This window comes from Ictidomys tridecemlineatus, chromosome 2 (genome assembly GCF_052094955.1).
Source record: "Ictidomys tridecemlineatus isolate mIctTri1 chromosome 2, mIctTri1.hap1, whole genome shotgun sequence".
Taxonomy (NCBI): Eukaryota; Metazoa; Chordata; class Mammalia; order Rodentia; family Sciuridae; genus Ictidomys; species Ictidomys tridecemlineatus.
Genome location: NC_135478.1, coordinates 157,552,356 through 157,577,487, shown reverse-complemented (window position 1 = coordinate 157,577,487; position 25,132 = coordinate 157,552,356). Strand labels below are relative to the sequence as shown.

The 25,132-nt window shown below is 32.8% G+C and overlaps 1 protein-coding gene across 9 annotated transcripts in view; it reads right to left on the bottom strand.

The window, feature by feature from the left end:
- Nucleotides 1-25,132, bottom strand: part of Crppa (CDP-L-ribitol pyrophosphorylase A) — a 287,503-nt gene that overhangs the window by 88,168 nt on the left and 174,203 nt on the right. For 7 of the 9 annotated variants that reach the window (XM_040291722.2, XM_078040031.1, XM_040291725.2 and 4 more), the window contains one exon: nt 24,172-24,303. The exons of the other annotated variants lie outside the window; for them this stretch is intronic. In XM_040291722.2, the coding sequence (XP_040147656.2) occupies nt 24,172-24,303 (132 nt within the window). The remainder of the gene's footprint in view (nt 1-24,171; nt 24,304-25,132) is intronic. 9 annotated transcript variants of the gene reach the window in all.

Sequence of the window (25,132 nt, the reverse complement as noted above, 5' to 3'; positions counted from 1 at the left end):
AAGTTCCCTTAGCATCAAACTTTCTGGTCACACAAAATCAGTAATTATTCTTATTTTCATTTTCCCTGCAGAGCAAACATAGTGAAGCCAATTAATTTACTCTTAAAACTGTATTGCTGTTTTGATAGTAATATACCTTCTTATAACCTGATGATGTATTATTTTCATATTCAAAATAGGCAAACTGTTGATTACTCAAATGCTGACAATCATGTTTTAATGAAACACAACAGATACTTTGTTCTCCTAATAACATAGTTGGGAACTGCCCCCACCCTACACCCCCACCAAAAAGAAAAAAGAAAAAACCTACCCAAACTCAGGTCAGACAGAATAAGATAAACATGACAAACATGGCACACCTACATCATGAATGCACCACTGTGAGTTTGAAGAATGCTTGGGGCCAAGAAGAAAAACTTCGTTATGAAAATAAATCATACACCTGGGAAGAACAGAAACTACTGTGAGAGTGGAGACTGGAGACCAGGCTGATGGGAGTGTGATGGCAAGAGGCTTTCTACAGTGTACAGCTGCCACCCCCCACACACAAAAAAAAAAAAATCCAGAAAGGAAACATACATTGGTATTGTGTTATATGCAAAAAGAAAAAACAATCCCAAAATATAAAATAACTAGTCACAATTTAGAATTACCTTTACTCTTTTAAATATCAAACTAGCAATATCTTCTTTTCTGTTGGAAAAATCAGTAATTTTTTTTCATTTATATTATATTATATAATATAAAGTGAGAACTGTGGAACTCCCAACACATACTGGCTCTGCTCAAAACTCTGCAAATAAGAAATATCTGAACTCTAACATGACTTATACAACATAAGTTCATGTCCCAAAGGATGACTCCAGCCCCAGTTTAAAGGTTTCCGAACAAAGCTCAAGGCTGGCAGTGAAATTTACCTTTGCTCTATCCAACACCAGATGATGATTACCTGATCTACCTTTTGGGAGTTTTTACTAATGAGGGAATATCATTGCAAATCCTTCCTGTCTCCTTTGAGACATATATGTGGCACCTACTACTGAGGAATGTCTTTCTCCAGGACCTGAAAGCCATTTCTCTGAAATGGAATCTTCAGGAAGGATAAATTCTCTTTCTCCTAGATTTCATGGGAATATAGGATCCTTACTTTTTAAATTGCCAGCTAACAGACATAGCTGGCCTAATTACATTTACTCTAACCAAACTTTTGTAATTTTTCAATTGAGGCTTGCTTTCTCCCCATCCCAAATCCTTCATTCTTCTTTTAAAATGCCCGGTTACATTGGGCTTGGGCTATGGCTCAGCGGTACAGCACTTGTCTCGAATATGTGAGGCCCTGGGTTCGTTCGATCCTCAGCACCACATAAAGATACATAAAATAAAGGTATTGTGTCCATCTAAAAATATATATATATGTGTATATATATGTGTGTGTGTGTGTGTGTGTGTATACATATATACGTGTGTATATATATATATATATACACATATATATGTATATACACACATATATAATGGTACTAGAGGTGGATTTTTAAAAAACTGCCCAGTTACTTTTATAAAAAATAGGAACGGACATAATGTCAGACAGTTACTGACTAAAGTCTGTTTCTATTGTTTACCCTTGATGGTAGTTTGTACCTGTGATATGTGTGAAAGATGTCCAATGACTCATGTTTAAAATCTAGATTAGTATCATAGCATAAAATTTGCCAATGAAATGCATTAGAATAAATGAGAACTACAATGTTTAATTCTCTTAAGTATAATTCTATAAACACACATGCTATTTAGCATGATTGTAAATTTCAACACTGTAGAATGAGGTTCCCACCAAAAAAGAGAATATTAAATACATAAAGTCATATTTATTACCATCATAATATGATCATGACTGATATTTCCAGGTGAAACTTGCTCATATAATCATAAAATCAAACCATAAAGGAACTTTTTAAAAAGAACTTCAGTAAATATTTTTCTCTCACTCCATGAAATGTTTTTGCAGTGTCTAGAGAATTTATTATAGCCAATTCACTGATGTTGTGTCTGGTTTCCAGGTTTTGTGAATTTCATGAAGCTGGACATACTCTTTGTATTCCAAAAACATTACCTTAAGATCTGTAAACTTTGAAATGAATTGGCTTTATTTCTATGGATATTACTGCTTTTTTACAAATAGATGAATGTCTACCATGTACATGAGCTCTTATGCAAGCTAAAAGCAGGTTATGTTTTCAAACTCAAGTGACTTCATCATCTTAGTGATTCAAATTCATGCCTCAGTATAACTAGAAACTATTCAACGTTAAGGGGATTGGAAAACATTGTCTTATAATAGATATTTTAAAATGTTCATCTGCCAACCTCCAATCTGCATACTATTTCCAAAAATGGTTTCTCCTACATCAACAGCAGTATTTAATTACAATAGTTCCATTCATAATGAGTTTCTAGATACTCTACATATGATCTAAATTAAATATCATGTTCACAACGTTCACATTCCAACAAATTCAACTCCACTTATGAAGTTTTATAATTATTCAACTCACAGAAATTCAATTAAAAATGTAATTCACTGCCTAACTTGATTTCTAGGCAGCATATAATTAGACCACAGCAATTATGTCTTATAATTTCTTAATAAGTCAATTAAAATTTATTTACAATAAATTAAAAATAAAATCACAAGTCTTTGCACAAAGCTGTTTATAAAATCTAAGTATTATATATGTTTAAATGACTAGTATTGTGAAAGATTAATGAATTGGCGTATCATCAATTCCCTTAAGCAGCAATGAAAACCAACCAGACAATGAATGTTCACACGGTAATGTGGTAAGAAAGCATGTAGAAACCTGAAACAGAAACATCCAGTACATAGATACCAGAAACTGTTATTGCTTAACAGTTTACCAGGAAAAGGACAGAGCTATCTTTTAATTCAAAAGGAGCATTATTTTTTTTCATTTCTGATTTTTTTAACCTAAATATTTTTCTCAATATTTTTGAGCTACATCTAAGAATAAGAAAGAATAATTCTAACACATTTTTATGTGTTCAGAATAAAATACATTGCCAAGAAAATAAATTCAAATGATAATTATTTATTCTAAAAGCTGAAAGGAGAAATCAAGGAAACATAGACTCCACAGTACAATTTTCTTCAATAAAATACAGCATTGAAGGGTCCTAAATTTTTTTTGTATTATATTTAAGTATGTAAGTATTTTGATTCTATTTATAACTTTTGAGTTTTAAAATTTAAAAAGTGTGCAACTTCTCAAGGTTTCTATGTAGATACTACTTGTTTCTGCTTTCTAATCCTTTTATTTCTCTCAGCCCACTATACTACTTAGAGTAACCAGTACAAAATTAACTAAAAAAGGCAAATATGGACATTCTTTGTTAAACAATGCCCTAACGTGTTAAATATGATGCTTGCCTTATATTTTTTGTATATAATGTTATCAATTTAAAAATTTTTAATTCTCGCCTCAGTTTGCTAAGAATTTATTATGGTTACAGTAACAAATTTTATCACATTTTTTCTGTTATGACTGAAATGTCATTATTTCTCTTACTTAACTTGAATGTGTGATGAATTATTATAGTTGGATTTTTAAAATCAACAAACTCTGAATATGGGCAAGTCACCTAGAACTAGTTAATAAAAGGAATATCTATATAGGCCATTGTAACTGAACTAGAAAATAAAGTTTTATGAATGTAAGAAGAGTTACAATCAGTATTTCTGGTAGAAATACTAAGAATCACTTTTTTCCCACTGATTTTACTAGATAGAATATACACTAGAATCAGCTGGTGATTATATTCGATACTATTTAAAACACAGGAGAATGAGGAACCAACCTACTTGGCCTTGGCAGGGGTGATAAGGAAGACAAGCACACTTTTTACATTTGGGTCCAAAGTCAGACTTAGATTTTTCTTAGATTTTTCTTAGATTTTTCTTATTATTGTTAAATCAACCTCTATTGTGTTTCTCCCCTTTTCAATTTAGAAGTTTCAACTGATAAACCAATTTGTGCATCAATTCATTAAATTGGCTTAAACATCCACAGTGCCTTGATTTTCCTCCAGAAATGTAGGTGAAACTTATATAAATGATGCATTTTAAAATAGTTTTTCAATTATATTGAAATTGTATAAGGAGAGCATAATACTGAATTCTACACATGATCGCAGAGCTAAACATTTATTCATATTTACTGACATATTACAAACACTATTCAATATTTCAAAGTAACTTTTACAAAGATAAGATTAAAATTCAGTTATTTCATAAACTACCACTAGTGTATGTTTCCTAACTTACTAAAAATTACAAATCTGGGTTGGGGTTGTAGCTCAGCAACAGAGCACTCACCTAGCATATGCAAGGTCCTGAGTTCAACTCTCCAGCACCATATAAAAATAAATAAGTAAAATAAAGGTACTGTGTCCAACTATAATGAAAAAATAAATATTAAAAAATACAAATCTGACAGTTATAATTTTGTAATTTACAAAAGGAAATTCAGATTTTCCTTTGTAAAACGGAATTTTACATATTTACCATCTAAAATACCATAAGCATTCAGAAAAATATGACATGTGAATTGAGACACAGGTTAATCTGAGTCAAATTAATATCCAAACAATACAGGCCAACTAAAACTATGAGAGAACAAGGAGTTAGAAATGGTGGCCAAATAACTGCTAATACAAACTCTGGATATTTGATGAGACAACTATCAAATTTTAAGATGTCTGTTCCAGTTGTACATTTAGAGTAAAATTTAAATGTCATAAAATTTCTCCTTCCTTTGTATGCCTTGTCAGAGAATCTATAACAGTAAAATAAAATTTAGTAACTTCCATGACTTCCTTCAATCTTCATAAAATCATAACTTGAAAATCTTTTTGAATTTTAATGATTATTTTTCTTTATTCCTTATTTTAGTCAGGAAATTTACAATTCACAAAGGCCTGGGAGAGAGCTTTTTATTATTTCATCCCAGAACATATGCGTTCTTATTAAGCTGTAAATATATATCAACTGAAAAGATCTATAGTCTCTGAATATACAGGGTTTCGTATAAGCAGCCACGTTATCGGCAAAAGGCATAACAGCTACCTATTTCCACTATTTATTTTCATAAATTTATCACAGAGTCACAGCTACTATTACCTACCCAACCTTTAAGAAACATGTTCATTGAGATAACTAAACTCAAAAACAAAAATTATGCAGTTTTCACCCAATTATCTGATATAGCTCCTTCAATGAAACCTCCTCCTGAGGGTAGGGTAAAGGATAAACCATCATCTGCCATTCCAAAAATATTTGCAGAGCTTTCAACATATTTTCAAATAAACAAAGCAAAAGAAATAAAAAGCTTATCTGTTTACCTAAAGCCTTGGAAAAGCTAACAAAATTTTGAGGAAAAATAAAGTTATATACTTGTGATTTACTGGACATTTGTGAAAAAATCCATGTTATTGTGATGTTGCTCTCAAAACCCTGAGTCCTAAGCACAGAAATTTTGAATGAGGTTTTAAATAACACTGCTGTCTTAGTCCATCTTGTGTTGCTCTTACAGAATACTGGTAATGAATATTATATAATAAAATAAACTTATGTATATCATGGTCCTAAGACATATCTGGTGAAAGTCTTCTTGCTGCACTGTAACATGGCATAAGGCATTACATGGATGAGAGAGAACAAGTCAAACTCATCCTTATAAGGGCTCCACTGTCTCCACAATGACACCAATCCACTCACAAGGGCAAAGACCTCATGACCTAGTCACCTACTAAATCTCTCACCTCCTAACATTCTTGCATTGAAGATCAAGTTTTAAAGACATGAACTTTGGGAGTCAAATTCAAACCAACACAACTGTCCCAATCACCTGTTGAAAAGTATTAGGATCCCCATCTATTAGGTTCATATAGTTAGTTGCTTAAACTGATAACTTTTAGGCTTAGTGAAATGCCTTCATTAATAAAATTGAAATTAAAGTTCAAAAAGATTTATCACTACATGTTTTAATCTGTGCTCTAAGATTGGTATATTTTAGAAAAATTGTATAACCATTTTCATATAAAAAGTGAGATTTAGGGATTATGCCTAATCATTTATTCATGGTGTGGAACTGGATTCCTTAACTACCTTTGTAGGGATTTCTTATTTAGGACTTTATTTTTCTTCTCCTTATAAGACTAAGAGAAATACAATTAAATTTACACTAATGTTGGACTTTCTTAATTTTTTTAAAAAAAAAGACCACCCTCCCTGAAGAACCTAAATCCTTTAATTGCATCAAAACATCTTAAATATAGAGTCAGAAATTTAATAAAGGGATAAGAGGATTAAAGAGGTAAAGAACATGGCACAATTAAATTTAAACCCCAGTACATTTAGCAAAACTTACTGTTCTCACTTAAAATACAAAACCGAACAGATAGAATCTAAGCTACTCAACCAAAATGTTCTCATTTACTGGGGGAAAAATAGAAATATATACTATAATGTTTATGAATTTTTAAAATATAAATGCACATGCCACACCAAATGAATCTGTATGTAGCTTGATATTTGGTCATTTCTGCCTTTTCCCAGCAGCACAACTCCACTAAAAATCAAAATGTTATTTTTGGTAACCTTGCTGTATAAAAATGGAGCATCAGGTTAACTGAAACCAGCAAACTGAATGTAAGGACATACTAGTAGGTGGTGTACACATTTATTTAGTGGCTTATATTTTAATACATTTGCTTAACCCAAATTTCATCTTGTAAGCCTATGAACAAAAAATTAATCTAAAAGTGAGAGTCAAATGGCAGAAGAGAGATACCCAGCACTTGTCTACTTTTCCACAAGATAGAACGCAAATGACAAGTGTGTTGCTATATGTTGGTATAGTGTGTGTCTGTGGGAGAGCACTGGACTTCAACAGCAGAGAGAGAGAGAGAGAGAGAGAGAGAGAGAGAGAGAGACTGACTGACTGACTTGGTAGAACCCAGAGATTTTAGATAATAGAGTATCAAGGCAGAATATTCCAGCACCTATATCACAAAAACAATGCCAGAAAAATATTCCCTCTGAAGGATTATAAATGAAGAGACTAGCTGAAAGCTCCAAAAATGCAGAATCTGGAATATTGTAGACATATAGTCTAATTAGATAAGAGACCTAGAATATATACAGCAAAACTGGCGTTAGAGAAGTTCACTGCATTTCCCAGCAAATTATCAGGGTATCATAATCAGAAGCCATCTTGAGAAGGATGCTATAGTTAGAGAGGTCAGAAACCACAGTATTTTTCAGTCTTCAGGACTCCACCACCCCTCCAATGTACCACCTCTGCTGGTAGCCATCTTATGAGACAGTCTTCGTTTGGGGAAGTGACTCTAATACAAACCTACTGAGAGTTTGATACTTTGAGCAATGTAGACTGCAATGTAGAAGGAGCAGAAAGCTCTCAACTTTAAATCAGCAATTTCAGACAGCCTGCCCTCTGTGATCAGGGGCAAGAAGAGCAACATACAGTTGTACACAGGAAGCAGATATGAGAGCACAAGGATCAAAGATGACAGATAACATGGATCCGACCACTTCAGTCCCAGCACAGATCTTTATGGCTCCATTGCCTCTCCATTCCCTCAAAGGCATTCAGCATCACATGGTAGGAACAGCATTTCTCCCGCCCCCAGAGCATACAATCTAAAAAGTTCCAGAGAGAATGTGGACTGTTAATCTCTGCATTCCCCAGTACTCTTTCCACTGTGAATTCACCTGAGAGAAATTACAACTAGTTTCAGCCACAAATTACCCCCACTAGTCACCTGGTACATATAACAACTTGAAAGAATTGAGGGTGGAAAATCCCAGCTACTACCCTGTCTATGGGTCACATGGCCAAAAAGACCCAGAGAGAAGATTTGGTTGGCACAGGTCACAAGCATCTACCATTACCCCTTCATCCAAGCACATCAGTGGGGAGGAAATTGTTTTTGTTTTTTCTTCTCGTTTTTACTTTTCTTCCCTTTTTAAATTTTCCTGTTCTTAAATATTTTTATCTTTTTATTTTCCTTTCATCTATCATCACTGATATTTATTACATATCTTTTAACTAGTTCTTAATTTAGTGCAATTATGGGAACCAAACCTGAGGCCTTGCATATATTGGATGGGTGCTTATTCACTGAGGTATACTCCCAGCACAGCTTAGAGAAATTATACCCAACTCCAGACATGACCCAGTCCCACCTGAACCTGGGATACTACAACCTAAAGAATAGGAGAGAGAAAACTCACAGTTGTCAACCAGCCTTCCTAAAGTCCTGTTCCTGGACAAACATCACCACAAGTAATATCAGAGAGGAATAAAAACTATTATAGTCACCACACCAACAAGAATCTGCTTCATTTAATGTACCCATACCCAATCAGATCTCACACTGATGATAAAAGCAGGTGTTAATTTCATAGCATGGGAACTATTAAGCCAATCTTTGCCTCTTCCTGTGAAACACCAGGAATTGCACCAGTGCCCAAATGGATGAAAAGCTTCAGGCCCTTCACCAATTGGAGATAAACAACATTACACATAAAACTAAAGCCTAAAGATACACTTTCAAGAGAGAGTCACTTGCTATGAAGGAACCCACATAAAAGTGAAAGAGACATCAGTCCTAACAAATGTACAAGTCTCAAAACAAACATAAGAAATACACAAAAACAAGGTAATATGTCTTAAAATTCATAACTCTAGTAACAGATTCCAAAGACAATGAAGTGGGTAAAATACCTTTAAAAAATAATTATATTTTTAAAGTGCAACAAAATTCAAGAGAATATAGGTAAAAAGTTGAATGGAAGCTATGAATAAAAAATTCTTTAAAGTGAGATTTTGGAAAAAAATAGAAATCTTAGAAATGAAAAGAATCAGACAGACTTAAAAAACTCATTTGAAAGCCTCAAAAACAGCCTAAATGAAACAGAAGGGAAGAGAAGTAGAGATTGAAGACAAGTCCTCTGAAATATTGTATTCAGACAAAAAAAAAAAAGTTACAGGAACACAAGATCTCTGGGATAGCATCAAAAGATGAAACACAACTGAAAGAGAAGAGAAAGAGGTTGAGGGGAGAGAAAATTTATTCCATGAAGTAATAACAGTAAATTTCCCAATGATCATCCAAATACATAACGCATTTAGAACTGCAAATAGATATAAAAAAATCTCCCCGTTATATATTAAATTATTAAATGTATAGAACAAAGAAAAAATACTAAAATATGAAAGAGAAGGGCTACCTTATATTTAAAGGCAATCCACTGGAAAACAGGCAGAGTTCTCAGAAGAAATCCTAAAGTCCAGGAAGGAGTGGAATGAGGTATTTTAAGTCCTGAAAGAAAATAACTGGCAAGCAAGATTACTGTACCCAGGAAAAACAATCTTTCAGAATTGAAGCAGTAATAAATACCTTCCAAAATAACCATAAACTGCTGCAACACGCAACTGAATTAGTCACAGTCACTACAGGTGAATGGGGCTGGCTACTAAATAACCACAAAGAGACAGAAAATACCTTTTGGGGGGTTCAGTGATGGCTCCTCAACCTCAGCTCCCACAAGGGAGGCAGGCAAAAGAGAGAGAGCATGCCTGAAACCCTCCTATTTATTGGGGAGAAGTCATGCAAGAAATTTCCACCCAAAAAAGACAAGGGATTATGTTACAGCAAAAAGGGGTGTGTAGCCAAGTCCCATTGGGTGATGCCCACTCCCAGAGCTGCACTTCCTTGCCGAGTGAAAGTGAGGTCCACCTGCTTTTGTGCTGAGAGTGGAAGCTGGTTCCACACCTTCATTACTCAAGGCTAAGGGTATGTGCTCAGCTCCTACGTGCTCAGCTTCTGTTCATGGTGGTCCCCCTGACAATAAACTAAGAGAATTTATGACGACCAGACCTTACAAAAGACGCTTAAGGAAGTCCTACAACAATCATAAGAGCACATAAAAGAATAAACCATGCTAGAAGAGTAAAGGAAGAAATGAGAAGTTGGAAAGAATCAAACACTATCCATAAATCAAATTATCAAACTACAAAGATAAGTGAGAGAGCCAGAAATAAACAAAGATTATTCAAAACAACAAAAGAAAAATTAACAAATGAATAAATTTGCACCCTTCAATAACAACATAACAAATGATGTAAATTCTCCCATGTAAAGGTATAGACTGGCTCAATGCATAAAAAAAAAAAATCCCAACAACATACTGCCTACAAGAAACTTGACTGAAATTTATATTCAAAGCAAATGGAATCTGAAAGCAAGCAGAAGCAGCTACACTTTTTTACAACAAAACCAATGTTAAGACAAAGTCATTTAGATAAAATGCCACATCATGTACACTCACAAGAATGGGAAGTTATACTTTATTTAATGTATATGTCAAAACATACTCTTCTGTCATGTATATCTAAAAAAATAATTTTTTAAATAGAAGAGACAAAGAAGGGATGAAGGCATCAAGCATATGTAAGAATTATAAATCAATCACAAAATGGCCAAGTACCTAGCTTTATGAAATATATACTAGAAGATATAAAGGGAGAAATGGGCCCCAAAATAATAATAGTAGGGGAATTACATTTCCCACACTCACTAAAACAGATCATATAGGGAAAAAAGATCATAATTAAATAATACATACACCAAATGAACTTAACAGATATTTACAGAATATTCCATCTAAGAGATGCAGAATATGCATGAGCAAATAGAACTTCTCATGAGCAAACAGAACTTTTTCTAAAATGAACCGCATATTAGGGGGCTATATAGCATCTATTAACAAATTTTTTAAAAACCTGAAAAAATAGTTTGAATCAACTCTAATCACAATAGAATAAAAATTGAAACAGCAAGAGAAAATGCAGGAATTATATAAACATATGGAGAGTGAACAACACACTTTAGAACAGTAAACTATTAAGGAAAAGAAGGTGAATTTTTCAAGATGGAAGAATTAAAGTGGTCAAATTCCTAGCTGCTCTGTGGCATGAAATCAGGAAAGAAGACAGGCAGCTTCTGAGCAAGTAGGTGAACAAAAAGAAAAGCAAGGGAACTTTACTGGACTTTAAAACCAGATGTTCAAAGCAGATCAGGGACTCAGGTGTTTGCATGTAATAAAATAAGGAAGACATCTCCAGTAGCATAGCCACTGCCACAGGCAGGCCAGAAGCTCCAACCACACAGGTGCCTCCATGAGCACAGAAGAGGGATAGGAAATTAAAGGAACCTGTACTTTTGAATAGCTTGAGGCATGTCTGGGTACAGATCATTTAAAGACCAAGGACACTGCCTGACAAACCTAAAAGAGGCACTGCATGGTATCTGTGTATGGGGAAAGAAGCCACCAGCTCTTCACACAGTGTTCAGAGGAAGGACAAAGGAAGGAACCATTTTGTAACTGCTGTGCAGGGCTGCAATGGAGGCAACCAATTACTGATAAATCCAAGTTTGGCCCTAAATACAGGCCCAGTAAACATACACTGCATGACATAGAGTGTGCATACATGATCAGGAGATAGTCAAATATGGAGAGAGATTTACACAGGGAACAATTGGTCACAGAAACTCACCTGGCTCTACTCTTCCTCAGCCAATCCTACAGCTAGAAGAGAAGCATCTGGCTGGGAACTCAGAAGAGGAGTTGCAAGGGAATGGGACACAATGTGTTTGGAGACTGAACCTGAGAACAGGAAACGTGGGGTCTGCTGGTGCTATAGGAGACTAAGAATTGGGTCCCCCACCACAAGAGTGGAACCCAATTAAGATTCCTGGGGTATAGTCTTCCAGCATGGTCCAGTAAGTACTGGGCAATGGAAGTACATTGATTTAAAATCTCTAGACCAATTAGCATTCAACAAAGAGCCTGGAACCCACCTATACCTAAACCCTTCCTCCAGGAACTCTGCCTACAGAATTACCTCTCTCACTCCAGCAATCCAGAGGGTGAAGCATCACATTCTAGAAGACCCCACCTAAAGCTGATGATAACAGAAGCTGAGAATATTTTGAACTCCAATGGAAAGAATTCTATAAGTTTTCATTGAGATTTTTTAAAATTTTTCACTATTTGTGACCTTAAGGGTACATGGACATTTATACAGTCTCTTCTTTTTTTTTCTTCTCATCTCTAACATTTTTGAAGCCAGTTATTTTATACAGATTAGCTTTTTTGTAAACTAGGATGTTTGATTAGTATATTTTAGTATTGTTTTGTATTTTTTAACTTAAAAAATTTTGCATTATATTTTTTCTACATATCTATTTCCCTTGATTCCCTTTTCTTCTGCTAACAGCCAATTTCTAATGTTCTCTTTTTGACTCTTCCTTTAAACTTTTCCTTCTGTCTTCTCTCCTCTTCCCTCACAATCATCACATACTACATCTCTTCCATTCTCTTTCTCTCTCCACCATTTGAAAATGTAAACCCTTTTTCAAATTTGCTGTTTTTATAATAGGCAATAACTGATTATATCATTTCTGTTTATTGTGATAATTTACACTGTAGATGTCATAGTAGGAACTAAATTGTTTGCATTGGCTGTTGTTATTATCTGTCTTCCCCTAAAGAATGAGGTATGGGAAACCTTCAGGGACATTATAAGTCCAAGGGAAGAAACTCTACTGCCTCAGATCTATACTGTTATGTGGGTAGACATACAAACATGGAAAAGCAAGGGAACAAATCATCACAAGCAAAACGAAATAGTCCAATAACAGAATCCATCAATACCACAGAGGAAGAAATGTCAGAAAAGGAGTTAGAACGTACATAATTAAACTGATCTGCAAAGTAAAGGATGATGTAAAAGAGCAAATACAGGTATCAAAAGATCACTTCAATACAGATAGAGATTGTGGGGGGAAAATCCTTGAAATGAAGAAAACAATAAACTAAAAATTAAAAAAAATCAATAGAAAGCATCACCAACAGAATAGATGACTTGGAAGACAGAACCTCAGGCAATGAAGAGAAAATATGTAATCTTAAAGTAGACCTCAGAAAGAAGATGCTAAGGAACCATAAATAGAACTTCCAAGAATTATGAAATAACATAAAAAGACCAAATTTAAGATTTATCAGGATAGGGCTGGGGATGTGGCTCAAGCGGTAGTGCGCTCGCCTGGCATGCGTGCAGCACAGGTTCGATCCTCAGCACCACATACCAACAAAGATGTTGTGTCTGCTGAGAACTAAAAAATAAATATTAAACTCACTCTCTCACTCTCTCTCTCTTTCTCCTCTCTCTCTCTCTCTTTAAAAAAAAAGATTTATCAGGATAGATGAAGGTAGAAAGATACAAACTAAAGGAATGAATAATATTTTCAATGAAATAACATCAGAAAATTTCCCAACTCTAAAGAATGATATGGAAAATCAAATACAAGAGGTTTACAGAACTCCAAATATGCAAAATTAAAACAGACTCACATCTAGGCACATTATAATGAGAATGCCTTGCATACATAATAAGGATAGAATTTTAAAAGGCTGTGAGAAAAAAATATCAGATTATGAAAAGGGGAAATCTAATAAGGATCTCCATTGATTTCTCAACCCAGATCCTCAAAGCTAAGAGGTCTGGGAATAACATATGACAAGCTCTGAAGTAAAATGGATACCAACCAAGAATCCTATATACAGCAAAATTAAGCTTCAGATTTGAAGATAAAATAAAATCCTTCTATGATAAACAAAAATTAAAAGAATCCCCAACCTGAAAGCCTATACTTCAGAATATTCTCAATAAAATATTCCATGAAGATGAAATGAAAAAAAAGTGAAAACCAGTGAGGGGAGGAACTACACTAAAGGAACAGTCAATTAAAGGAGTAAACCAAATAACTGGGAACACAAATCATAGCTCAATAATAACTTTGAACATTAATGGCCTAAACTCATCAATCAAAAGACATAGACTGGCAAATCAGATTAAAAACAAGACTCAACAATATGCTATCTCCAAGAGACTCTCCTCATAGGAAAAGACATCTACAGACTGAAGGTGAAAGGATAGGAAAAAACATCACTCACATGGATCGTATAAACAAGCAGGTGTTTCTATTCTCATATCAGATAAAGTGGACCTCAAGCCAAAATTAATCAGAAGGGAAAAAGAAGCACATTCCATACTGCTTAAGGGAATTATACATCAACAAGATATAACAATCATAATATTTATGCTCCAAACAATAGAGCATCTATGTATATCAAACAAACCCTTCTCAACTTCAAGAATCAAATAGACCACAACACAATAATATTGGGTGACTTTAACACCCATCTCTTACTACCAAATAGATCTTCCCAACAAAAATTAAACAAAGAAACTCTAAAACTAAATAATCAATAATTTAACTTAACATACATAGAATATTTCATCCATCAATGATTGAATACACTTTCTTCTCAGCAGCACATGAATCATTCTCTAATATAGACCATATTATGTAAGGTATCCCATATGCTTGCATACAATTGTAATATTTCCTTAATATAGTTTTAGCATCTGTAGGGTTATTTTGATAGTTCCCTTTCCATTGATATTAATTTTTGTATTCTTGCTGTTTTGTTTGATCTTTAACAAATTTTAGCTATATTATTTCTTCTGTATTTCATTTCTGCTCCTTCTCTTTTTTTCCAATTCCTAGTATGTAATTTGAAAATAATTTGACTGTTATTCTAGCTTCTTTCTGATACAAGTACTTTATAAATGTTCATATGAGTAAAATTTAATCCCAGAGATCCTGATAAATTAAGCTTTTATTATCACTTAGTCTGAAGTACTTTTATTTACTTTTTTGTGTTTTCTTCCTTGACCTCAGAGATATTTAAAAGTACGCAATTTAATTTTGAAATAGTTGATGTGGGGGTGAGGTTCTACATATCTTAAGGTAATTGATTTGATTTCTAATGTAATAAATCATGTAGAAACTAGAGTCTGCATGATTTCAAAATTTTTTAAAAAAGAAATGGAAATGCTTTTTATATTGATTGTTTTGGTTACATACATGTCAAAACTAAACAAATCACATAGTTCAAATATGTGCATTTTATTGTACTTCAATTTTACCTCAATAAAGCTATGGGAAAAACAATAGATCTCAAATGGCCTAATGATGTATGGGAAAACAAGAACAAAATCAGTAGAAGCAGTAAGAAAGATCAGAAAAGAAATAGACACCAAAAGAGCAGTCCAAAGAATCAATGAAAAAGAGTTGGTTCTCTGAAAAGAGAAACAAAGTAGAATACATGGACGTGATCAATGTATGATACACATGTTTGAAAATATCATAATGAATTCCACTAATTAGTACAATTAAAATTTGTTAACTATAACAAAAATTAAATTTTCCATAGGTTTTAATTTGAACACTTGGAATTAAAATGTTTTTGAGAGATGAGAAAAATAAAGCATGTCTAATTGTCAACATTTTATTATATTTTTATACATCTCCTTTGAATGATTTATCCACATGTAAGATCTGTGGTCTAATTATTCCCATTATTATTTAGAAGTTTCTCCTCTCTAAACAAAAATTTTGAATTATATATTTTAAGAAAGCAAACAGTAAAAATGAAAGTTTACAATATATAATTATTTCTGAAAAAATCAGCCAATGTTTTGTGATATTTTTTAATATTCTTCCTGATAGAGGTTCAGAATGATACCATGATTACAAATCATAAACAATGATAAAAGCAAAATAATAATGAATAGTGTCATTGTGAAACATCTGTTTTCACTGCCCATTAAAACATAGAGCTTAAAAGGTGTTACTACTGATGTTTGTTATTAAAGCAATCATTTCCTAATAGTATTAGTATTTAGTCATCTTTCTCCATTCAGTAAGAGTTAAGTCAAAGCTTAATTAAAACATATTTCCTTACCAGTTGTGAAAGGTGATTAATGAGATGGAAGAAAAACTAATAAACTTTACCATTTTCTATATACAAACCAATATGCCAAATATTACTCATTTCTCTGACTCTTGGTAGAAAACATATCTCTTTATTTCTATTGTGATCATAATCAGAAATGCTGATAGGATTCTCATAGACAATGAATGTGGATTCTGATGCTACAAGCTATTATTTTTTCTAAGTTCTAACTGCTTGGGGCAGAAATTTGGAATTCGAATAAAACTAATTACTACCATCTCTCCATTGCATTCCTGGAAAATGGTCCCTGGACAGATAGCTCCTTCTTTTGAAAATTACTTATTTTTGATCTAAGTAACAAATAGCCAATTTGTTTCAATAGGCTCCATGTATTTCAAAGTAATTAGACTTATTGTTATTGACTTAGGACACCAGATCCTTTTGTTACTTTTTGTTTCCAGTGGCACTCAGGATTAAATGCAGGGCAATATATCACTGAATTACAACCCAACTCACCCCAGCCCTTTTTTAATTTTTTGAGACAAGGTCTCACTAAATTCGAAGCTGGCCTTGAACTTGTGATCCTCTTGCCTTGGACTTCAGAGTAGTTGGGATTACAGGCTAGAGTGTCAAACCTTAAAAATTATTTTGGCTTCACATTTTAACTATCTGGTTTCACTTCCTACCCAAGGTGACACTTTCAAATCCTCTACACTGCATGTAATGTTCTTTACTAGGTTCAGTTAAACACTGCAATTTTAGAGTTCTTTATACAGCTGCTTCTGCGGTTTTGGATAGTGTTCCATAAAATGAAAATAAACAGAAAATACAGCTCCTTCATTCAAATGGTGTTTAAGGAAAGTCTACATAATGTAGACTGTCTACCTATGCAAGCAGTACAGATACAAAACAATTTATTTCAAAGAACTGAAATAATGCCACAAACATTAGAAAACCATTTTCCAGGGACTACCCAATTTCTTCTTTTACCCTATTCTTTATACCTATTTTTTCCTATTTCATTACTCAAAACACCAGAAATTGGACAAAGACTGAAATTACTCCATAACTATTTTTTCATTTATATTATTAGTAAAACAGGATTTGTATTGGACAGTTTATAGAAAATCAGATGAGTCCCAATTAAGTTTCTCAATTTGATTTCACAAGTCTACAAACATGTCTTCCCTAAAGATCACTAGCAGGTTTCCAGCTGTCAGCCCTTGGCTCCTTTTCATTTTTAGTCCTCTTGCTGTACTATAGGAACTGCTTTCTGAAAATGTTTTCCCGTGCCTTTGAGACAAAGCTAATGAATTCTATGCTTTTGAAGAAATATATCTCAACTGTCTCAAAGGTGCCAGCACCATTTTTTAGCAATTATTTTGTAATACGGACTGCACTAAACTGAACTGAAATAGATACTTATAAATATACACACCTTCCATTAACATAATGCTCTAATTGTAATATAAAGGAGAACATAGTATCAAAACTATTCCTTATGACATAGTGTAGGAAAATGATATCTCATAAAAAAAATTAAGGCATGTTAATTTTTTAAAAACTTATTTTACTATTATTGAGATATCTCAGCTTTGTATGTTTTACTAATTTTTCATCCTATCTCTTGAAAGAAGCTCCAACATCCTTGATACACATCTAATACCACTTTCTTTGCTTCAGCAGTGTTTGTTCAATAGTGAAATACTGTTAACTAAGTATGAGTTGGAAATGCTAGCATATACTAGGTAGACAAAACGGGCAGTCTATAATTAACTAATTTAAGATAATACATTTAATTTTTTCTCTTCATACAGTTTTTCTGAATTCTGGGCTTTTCTCACAGCTTATAAAAAATTTTCAGGATGCTATAATTGTGTAATAAAGTACTATAGACCTCAAGGAGACCTCCCTTGACACCATAGAAGCAACAGAGTATCTGGTTGGAAAGGGGAGTAAATATTACCCTCCCCATTCTCAACTTCTCTGATAGCTATTGTCTGCCCAGCTTTATTAAATAAAGTTGTTAATTTATCTCAAAAATTTGACAGAACATAAGTTTTTATAATCTAATCATGTTAAGTATTTTAAAACGAGTGCCCTTGTAATCTTAAATGTGTCATGTTTAAGCCTTCGTGTTCCAGGCTATAATCTTCAAGCAGACTAATATTTGTGTCCATTGGTGTTCAATTCAGTGTGAAGTTCACAAGAGGCACTGGGCCATCAAATAAGCAAGATGAGTGGACTTAGAATGAATGGAAACATTAAAAAGCAAATTGATGCTGACAAATTTTAAGTTGAACCATATAAAATTAAGATATAGAATGTGATGTCTTTGAAAACGATATAAGCCTACCTTATTTAAAATTAAAATATTTTTAATTGTCACTGATATGTCTGATTTAAGGTTGGTATGTAAAGAGTTAGGGTTATTTAATAATTTAGTAGAGAAAGACAAATTTAAGTGACTTGAGAATGGCTACAAATTTGAAAATCAAAAACTTAAAAGTTATGGTTCAAAGTGCCTACTGCAATACGCTAGTCATAGTTTTTCACTCATTAATTCCCCTTTCTCAATAAAAAAATAAAATTAGAATAAGCGATACTATTGTATTCATGTGGTTGATATGAATCTAACCCATTAAAAACAATTGTACCAATAATGTAAAAGCAAGTTTCCACTTTTTGGTTTTCCTCCATTCTGTTGTACCCTCTCCATCTATTACCCCTCTACTCACATGTCAAGGTGGAAAAACAATCACATCTATACACATAGGTGCTTGGGTATGTGTACAAGCATACATAAATAAGCTGTGTGCTTTTCATATTTACACATTTCTAGTCCAATTTACCAACACCTTAATTCACTTAGAGGTAGGTAGCAAGAAATATAATACTTGGTCTACAATATTAACACTCCATTATTATTGTGGTAGGCAGCATCTGATATGGCCCCCAGTGATCCCCACCACTATGTATTCATGCCCTTGTGTAACATCTTCTCCTGAGCAAGGGTGGAACTCAGAGATTTGCTTCTGATAAATAGAAACCAGCAAAGGTGATAGGTTGTCACTTGGTAATTACTTTACAGAAAAGTGGGACTTCAGTCCTACTGGTTCTCTTCCCTGCTTGTTAGGCTTTTTAAAGACACTATGCAGTGGATCCCATGGCAAGGAACAGAGGCAGGCCACCAAGCTCATGAAACTATGAAGCACTGAGGTGTTAACCCACATGGAAATGAATCCTGCAGACAGACAGGTGAGTGAGCTGGAAAGAGGATTGTTCCCAGGAGAATCCTGGAATGATTATAGCCTTGAGATAGATACCCAAAGCAGAAGAGAAACAGAGACTATGAAATAATGAATGATGTTCTTTGAAGCCATCAAATACTGGTTATACAGTGATAAAGAATACATAGCTAAAAGAATTAGTTCCTTAAGAACTTTTCATAGTAGTACCTCCTCAGAAGGAATGCCTTTATTTTTATAAAAAAGTTTCTTCTTTTATCAAAAACTGGAAAGATATGTAACAAAAATTGTCTTAATATTGCATTCCATTTATACATAAGTAAAATAATGTTACTGTCAGTCCTTAATGAATCAACCAAGTGAGATGAACAAACTCCCTAAAAACAGTTTTGTTTCTCAAATCATACAATTTTGAAGACATTATATTTTATAACTTTCACATTTTCTCAAATGATTAACTCTAAAGGCCAAAACACTACTGAAAGTGAAAAATATTTATTCTCATAAACATTTCCACATCAAGAGGAAAAAAAAGCCTGCTTTACTCTGAGCATGGTATTCTGGGTTTCTGTAAAAGATTTGGTGTTGCATGCCATATGATTCAGCGCCATGGAAAGTATCATGTGTTCAGTAAATAATTCCAAGTTGAATTCCAAGTAATTGCTTATTGAAGAAACAGTCTCACTTCTCCAAGATTAGCATAATTTTTAAAAAGGTTTTTTTTCCTATTTAATAGCATTTATCCATATGGTCTACAATGATCATCCACATTTTATATATCCTATGCAGAGAAGACATAGAGCAAATGTGTTAATTTAGATAGACTGATATTGTACCTTACAAATTCAGTATTTGTGCCCAAAGATACCTTACAGCAGTTGGACCTGTCCATATTAGAGTTCTTAAAGTTTTATTATGAGTTTACTTGTGGTTAATTACAAGGAAAAACTCAGACAAAAGAAAAGGATGATTATATTTAATCCAAGTAGAGTGGTCTATTATACTCTGTGATACAAAGCCAATTTATAGAGTTTCATCTAATGCAATACTATTACCAAAAAAAAAAAAAAAACAGAAAGAAAAAGAAAAAAGGCTTCATGTATATCCTGCTTTGGACTTTTACACAATGATTCTTAAATCTTTTACAAATAATTACTAAAAATAAACTTATAAAAATGCTTTTATAAATTTCTTCCTTTTTAAAATGCCCTCCTTATCTGTAGTTGTAGGAACCAAAAAAGTGGAATTCTGGAGCAGGGAGAGGGTGGTAGAGCAGGATCATCTGACCTCTCTGAGCTTGGTTTCTTCAGTTGGGCCATTAGTGCAGTTCTTCCCAATGTTCCCATCCTAAGATGCTACGCCAAAAGGAATCTTAAGTCCTATTCCCTACCATATGAAACCCAACAGAGAACAGCTCAGTGGGAAGAAAGGAGAAAGAGAATATGGGTATAGTAAACATCTGCACTCATGTTTAATATTTTCCTCAACCTTTCCTGGGTGAATCTTAAAACTCCCCTTTGTAGTCTTGCATGTTATTTTTCTAATGATGTCTGCAAACAAAAATCCCTTTCTGAACTTTACTAAAAGTAATGAATAATTTATTTCTGAAAGAAAGAAAGAAAATACAGGTGAATGTTTTTGGCTACATATGGAAAAGAAGGAAAAACCAGACACACGTTCCAGAGATAACATGTTAGAGTGAGAGACACACTAAGTGTTATCTGGCATACCAGCATTTCTCCCAGGTTTTCACCTTCTCATATGACACACATTTCAAGTTATAATAGGTGCATTTTACAAAAAGATAATCTGGGGCCTTAGAAAATGTACATAGTTATTCATGTTACATGGTTTTTCAATTTAGAAAGAAATAAACATTAATTTGGTAGAATAAACCATTAATTATAAGATGGTTATAGAAAACTCTTTAACCTTGAGCCTGTGTAGTTCTCTCTCTAAATCCCCAAGTATGTGAAATGCACATCTTAAGTAGAAAACTACTCCAGGAGCTTCTAAATTTTATAGACTTTAAAATTTTTGGTTGCCAGAGAACTTCATATGTAACAACTTATTGAAACACGTATACTTGTAAATATTTTCACAAAAATTCACTATAAAAGTATTTTAGACTTCAATAAGTCTGTAAATTCTAAGCTACTGGCCTGAAATACACATGCCAGAAATATATCTCACTGCCATATCCTCAAAAATTTTCAGATAATTAGGGTATGTTTCACTAATATAATTTTATATCACATACCTCAATGACTTGCATGGCAAAGTTGGATTAAAAATGAAAGAAAAGTAATATTTTTGTTCATAGATTTTAATACTTAGAAAGGGACTAAGATTTTTTATACATATTAAACTATAAAATCTCATTTACATTATCCACAGTTGTGTTTATGTGATTATGGAAGAGTGATATGACCACTTAAAATTATCCAACAAATTTTGAGGAAAAGTTCACAGTGTTTTACAGTTACTAACACTCTAGTTTAGACCATAAGTTTCAAATCTTTAATTCATTTCCAATAATTTTAGTAAAAGTTAATCAGTGCTTTACTACATTGACACAACTAAGGAATCAAGTATATTTAACAATTTAGCAAATCATCTCTATGATCTCAAAAATGCACACATCTGGGATATATTGGAGTTCAGCAAAACATTTAGCAGTTTACTATGGTATAATTAAAAGAAAATAAAGTAACTGATGAAAGATTATGATTAGATGGATTTGTCACTGAATTACCAAAAAGTCATTAATAACTGGTCATGCACAACACTGTAGAACATTTGTAGATATTAGAAAAGGAATTAATTCTTAACATTTTCTGAATCAGATTTTTCCTAAAACTACACAATTTATAAACTATATAAAACAGAAAATTATGCTATACTATGAATGCAAATGATATGAAAAAATGAAGCAATGAAATAAAACTAATAAGCTTAAATTCACCAAGCACAGCATGTCCTACACATAAGTGTAAATGAAGCCTGTGCAAACACAAATGGGAAGCAGCCACAGCAGGTGCTAAGTGATTATAAAGAAAAGCTTACCTAATCCTATTTAAGTATAAACACTATATAAATCAGCATTGTAAAGGTACAGTCAAAAAAAAAAAAAGTCAGAGACCATCTACCTACATTATCAGAAATATCACATATGGAAAACAGGCCTTCCTTAAACAAGAGAAACCATGTGTTTAACTCTTACTTCACAGTCAAATTGATATATACTCCGTTCCAAAGAGTTGTTAACACATGGAAAATCTATTCAATGAAGCAGCACTTGATATTATGTCTTAGAAAAAACGAATAAAAATCTAGAAAGGTTCCTCTGATAAAGAGAATTAAAGGGATATACAGTAACAATGTAGGAAAATAAAAATGGCAATCAGAGAAGGATTAGATTTAGGGATTAAAGCCTAATGTACGAACACTAGGAAAAGTTCCACCTCTCACCACCATGGAAAGCACAAACCCACACTGTTTAAATTGTGGATTTTTTTTTTCAATGCACAGTGAATACAAGTTCTGCCTAATGTACATTATATATACATGGTGTTGGCAGAATGACTGTCAATTAGGCACTCAGCAATGGAAATACTGAATTAACCAAGTGGAAATATTCATACAGATATAAGCTGGTCCAGAAGACAGTGACCTCTGCTTATGATATGTGGCAAGAAGTGTTTCCCAAAGTTGGATCTATGGAATAGTAATCTCATGAGCTGTTCATGATTACAGGGTTATAGGAGCAAATAAAAAACAGTATTTCCCTTTCCCTCAATTTGAAGATGTGAAACACTTGTCAGTACATCTTGGATTTGTGCAAAACACTTCATTTAAAAAGTATGTTTAACTCTATGTATTGATATTTATCAAACTTTTTTAAACTATAACTCTTTCAATGGTATATATAATCTTGAAAGCTTACTTTCATTATTACTTAAGCACTGACAGTCGATATTTGTCATTCAGATTATGAGAAGGTATGGTAATTAACTAGAGAAAAATACATTTGTTATCACTATGTTTATAAGCAGCAAGTTGAACTTCGGATAGGGAAAAGGGGAAGGAAGAGAAACAAGAGGATATGTGTTTTGGAAAAATGGTGGAATGAGATGGACATCATTACCCTAAGTATATGTATGAAGACTCAAATGGTTTGACTCTACTTTGTGTACAACCAGAGGATGAAAAATTGTGCTTTAAACATGTACTATGAATTGAAATGCATTCTGCTGTTGTGTATAAGAATGAATAAATTAATTTTAAAAAATAATGAAAGTACACAATACCATGAGCCTTATAGAGTTGCTAGTTAAATACAGAAAAGCAATTAAAAATTTAAATTCCAAATTTGGAACATACTGACAAAAAATTATTCATCTAAAGTTCAACTTTGGAAATTTTCTCTGTTTATTTGCTAAATCTGACAATCCTGCTGGGCATGGTGGCACACACCTGTAATGCCAGTAGCTCAGGAGGCTGAGGCAGGAGGACTGCAAGTTCAATGTCAGCCCCGGCAACTTAGCAAGGCTGTAAGCAACTTAGTGAAACCCTATCTCAAACTAAAAAATAAAAAATAAAAGGAGGATAGAAATGGGGCTTAGTGTTGAACTGCCCCTGGCTTAAATCCCCAATACCAAAAATTTAATAACAAGGAAAAAAAATTAATCTGACAATACTATGTGGGCTACCTAGTATGATATATTGACCAACACACATCATTGTTTTTATTTTTGAAATATAAAATTTTTAATTTCTCTTCCAGCACTAAGAAGTTGTTATTATAGCACATTAGTAGATTAGTAATCTCACAATTTTAATTTCCCTTCTTAATAACCATTTGCTTTCAAAAAAATTAGTTTCTAACTTATTTTCTTAAAATTATAGTCCACAAAACATACATTTAGGTGATATCTACATTTTACCTACCTGTGAGTAATTTATGATAAGACCATATAATAAAACTTTTCTTTTTTTCATTTTCTTTGCAAATTCCCTAATGCACATTAGGCTTTCCATTTTCTGACTGGGAGACGCAAATTTAAAATCAAGAAAATGTACCTGCAAAATATAATAGACAACAAAATATCATTTGCTTCAAATTTTCCTCTTGAAAAATTAAAGCTTATAGTATAACTATAATATCCTAATGACTGTTATTAATTTATGTTAATTTATGGTTTCTTCAGGCCAGAAAATTTCAAATACCATGGATCCTCTTTTATATAGACAGTAACTATTACTAATATAATATTGAGAAAATGCTAACATTCTATTTCAGCTTTTATCAGTAAAATATGTGATTTCAATAACTCAAACTTAATACATAATTTGTAAATAGACTACATATTTCTTAGCATGCATATTAAGAAATTAATAATATAAATGAAATTCAAAGGAAATAATTATCTAATTATGTAAATAAAGATTATTTTTAAAAAGTAAATTGTAAAGGGCATCTTGAACACGTAATTATCCATTTTCCATAGGAAATTCAAGGGGCTTTATTTTTAATTAAAAAAAAAGATTTTTAAGCACCATGAAAAGTCTTCTTAAAAATATTCAAATTACCATTGTGTCTTGAATATTTGTAGAACTGATGGGAGATCATCAGTTCTACAAGTTATCAAGATTGTCTCTTATGAAAGACAAGGGATCAAAATCATAATTTATAAGAAATAATTTAAAATGTATATGGAATGAACATTAGTAAATATGTATATTTTTTCAAGAACAAATTAATATCTCAAAAACAGCAACTTGTCCAATCACATGTATTTATTGACTAGAAATATTTTAGAACATATCCCATTCACACTTACATACTTTTCCTTCCTCTCAACACTTCCACATGCAAACACTCCATGGAAAACACACATTATGTCCTTGC